Source organism: Atta cephalotes (genome assembly GCF_000143395.1).
Source record: "Atta cephalotes unplaced genomic scaffold scaffold00025, whole genome shotgun sequence".
Lineage (NCBI taxonomy): Eukaryota > Metazoa > Arthropoda > Insecta > Hymenoptera > Formicidae > Atta > Atta cephalotes.
In genome coordinates this window covers 2,601,016-2,604,460 of record NW_012130089.1, presented here as the reverse complement: position 1 = coordinate 2,604,460, position 3,445 = coordinate 2,601,016, and the positions used below count along the sequence as shown (strand labels likewise).

At 28.9% G+C, this 3,445-nt stretch overlaps 1 protein-coding gene across 1 annotated transcript in view; it reads right to left on the bottom strand.

Annotated features, from left to right (window-relative positions):
* LOC105620378 (aprataxin) overlaps window positions 1–3,211 on the bottom strand; it is a 3,948-nt gene extending 737 nt beyond the window's left edge. Inside the window, exon 1 of the mRNA XM_012201877.1 lies at window positions 3,168–3,211. Coding sequence (XP_012057267.1) covers window positions 3,168–3,211 — 44 coding nt within the window. The remainder of the gene's footprint in view (window positions 1–3,167) is intronic.
* Between the last annotated feature and the right edge of the window lie 234 nt (window positions 3,212–3,445).

Here is a 3,445-nt window from a genome sequence, read left to right as displayed (position 1 = left end):
TATGTATATGTGTGTGTGTGTGTGTGTGTGTGTGTGTGTGTGTGTGTATGTGTGTGTGCGCGTGTGTGTATCTATACATATACATAAATTTATATACATACATGTATAGTTATGTTAAAACAAAAGTTTATAGCACTATGAATTACAAAATTCACACAACTGTAACTTCGTTATTAAAAATAAATGAATTTAAATTTAAAAAAGAAATTTTAAAACTTAAAATATTCATTTTTGAAAAGTCACTATATTTTAGAATTTCTGTAGTTTGATAATTTTTTGATATGAGAAACAACGAGTTGAACAAATTGAAAATTTTCTTTTTTATAAGATCTGTCATGTAACCAAGAAAAATTTAGATATTTTCGAAAGTGAAAGTTTAAAATTTTTTTCTATCAAATTCTTTTCAGAAATATTCTTAAAATTTTTGTTACTGAATTATCGTGTATTAAATAAAAGAAGAAGTTTGACTTTAAATATTACTGCCGATTACGAAATTAGTACTTCTAACCTACAACATGTACATAGTGAAGTAGCTTCCATATTTTGACTTGCACTCTCAATATATAATTCTTGAATTCTGTATATCTGTATATAAATAAAAACAAGAGAGTCATACGAATTAAATGATCTAAAAATACGAGATCTAACCAACAAACATCAACTTCAAAACACTTGGAAAATGAATGGTTAGGATTGTTGAAATCGCCTGTATACTACCGCCAGTACATCCACTTTCAGTTTGAGAACTACGTGACTACATACATTTTCTGACACTATCGATAAAATCATATCATCGATAGTAGATGTGATTCGTCTCTGTACTCAGAATCCTCAGAATAGAAGCGTGCCATTAAACTATCCATAGGAGGGAACAAAAAAATTTCGCATATATTCGCATATGTCTTCTACATATGTAAATAAGAATTATTGAATATTAATAAACGGAATTGAAAATTCAAACAAGTTAATTTAATGAATTTTGTCTTGTCGAAGAATAATTAGGGCAAAAAAAATAACTCCGGCAAATACACCGCAAAAATTAAAAAAAATAGTGGGGATAATTTTTCCGCAACTATTCTGTTACATGCCTTTATATTAATACAACATTAATATTGTGTTATGATTTTAGCTTCTTATTGTTAATAATAGTATTAAGGGTTAAAAAAACTTTTTCTAACTTATTTTTAATTCGTATTTATTCGTATTTATCGCGATTACATTTTAAAAAAAAATGTAAAGATTGGCATACTATCTGCCTTGGAATTTTCGGGAATGGAATGACTGCGCAATAACTACGCGTAAACGTGACGCGTCGCTCCGTGCCACCCCGTGCCACCTCTCCCCCCCAAGGCCGCGTGCCAACCATCTAACTGTCGAAATATTAACGAATATTATAAATAAGTGAAATAATATATTCTTCACATTTTTAATGTTCTCTGATCAATAGGCTTTATTACACAGTTTTTGCTTTATTTCTTAGATTCGTTACATATTCACGCAGCTCATGAATATCTTAGTTCAATTGTGTTACAATAAGTGATTATCAGTTTATAATAACCCGGGAAAAAATGTTATATATATATATATATATATATATATGAACATTTTGTACATAATTATATACATATATAATTATATGTAATTATATATGAAACATTTTTCCCGGGAACTTTATATTATACAAAATCCGCGCAGTGTATACAATATTTTTAATAAAAGATTGACGCCTTGCTATTTTTTTGTAATATTTGAATTACTGAATTCTATCATTCACGTTTTATTCTAAAATAAAAGAATTATTTAGTATTTATTATTTTAAATAAGTTTCTAGAATTTATTTAATATTTTTTATTTTAAATGAATTGTAATAGTTATTTTATCGAGCCATGATCAGCATAATAAAGAATTTAAAGAATTTTTGAAACAGAATAATTTGCAGTAATAGCAGTATCATAAATTAATTTTTTAGCTGAAAAATTAAATAATGATTAACAAGATATTTAATTTAATTTTAGCTTTTAGCCGAAGCTAGTATTTAGCGCAAATTGTTTCACGCAATTGTTTAGCGCAATTGTTTTAGAATAAAAAAATTTGTATCTTTATATCAAGAATATATAAAATTATCAACCTTTATTTAAGTATTAATCATCATTTAAAAGAAATAAAAATTGAGACAAAATGTTGGAATATCAAAAAATTCCACAAACAATTACTAATTACGTTTACAAGAATCGCGCAAGTAATAGGATTGAACAAGTGCTCGAGATGCACACACACAAAGCAAAGCGCAAGATATACGACGATATCTGTTTGTCAAAATCATATAAAATACGAATAATTAATAATTAATAAAAAATAAACCGTGAATATTTTTCATACGCAATAGTTGAATATCTAAACGGCGCCCGGTGAAAAGCGAGGGGAAGTATCACGCGGCGAAAAGCGAGGGGGAGGGGGGAGCGGGGAGCGTGCCGTGCGGCGCGGTGGTTGAGTACGTCATCACTTCGGCATTCGCTCGGCGACCTTGGAAGGAAATAGACGTGTGTTGCTCCGCATGTCGCGCATTAATTTGTATTAATCCACGAAAATTAGATATCCACAAACGGGAATTGATGAATTATATAAGGGTTCAACTAATAATGTTGCTCAAAACTACCTAAGGTGTGTACTTATATCTCAATCTTTATTTCTTTCTTTGATAATTTACACTTAATTATGAATTATATAATACATTCTTTAAATAAGATAAATGCAAATATTTTTTAAATTATAAAATAATTTGAACTCAATATAATAATGGATATAAATAAAATTCATATTATACATTTACAGATATATAAATTATAGAGATATTTAAGGGCGGTATTCATAATTCGTTCTTATTTTAAGACTGTCTTAAGTAATGTTTTAAGATGATAATACGACCCTTTGATTCATGACTTCTTAAGACTATACTTAAGACAGTCTTGAATATAAATACCCTCTGATTATGAATACCCGCCCAAGATATAGATGAATTGTATGCGTAATGAATCCAAAATATAAAACAAAAATTGTATAATAAAGCATCGTGTAATATTCATCGAAGAATATTAACACGAGATTATTTTACTGAATTTGTAATATGCGTTAACGTTAATATTTCGACAGTTAGACGATCGCGCAACCTTGAGATGGGTATGGTACGGGGTGGCACGGAGCAGTGCGTCATGTTTACGCGTAGTTACGCCGCAATCATTCCCTTACCGAAGCTCGTATAGGCAGGTAAACATATGGCATGCCGCTCTTCTTTATATTTTTTTTTGAAACATAATCGCAAAAAAACTAAATATAATACGAAATGTTGTATTTTATGAATAATTTATCATACTAGCAATCGTATTATGTGAATATTCATAAAATACAACGTTTCGTATTATATCTAGCATTTTTTGCGATTATTCAT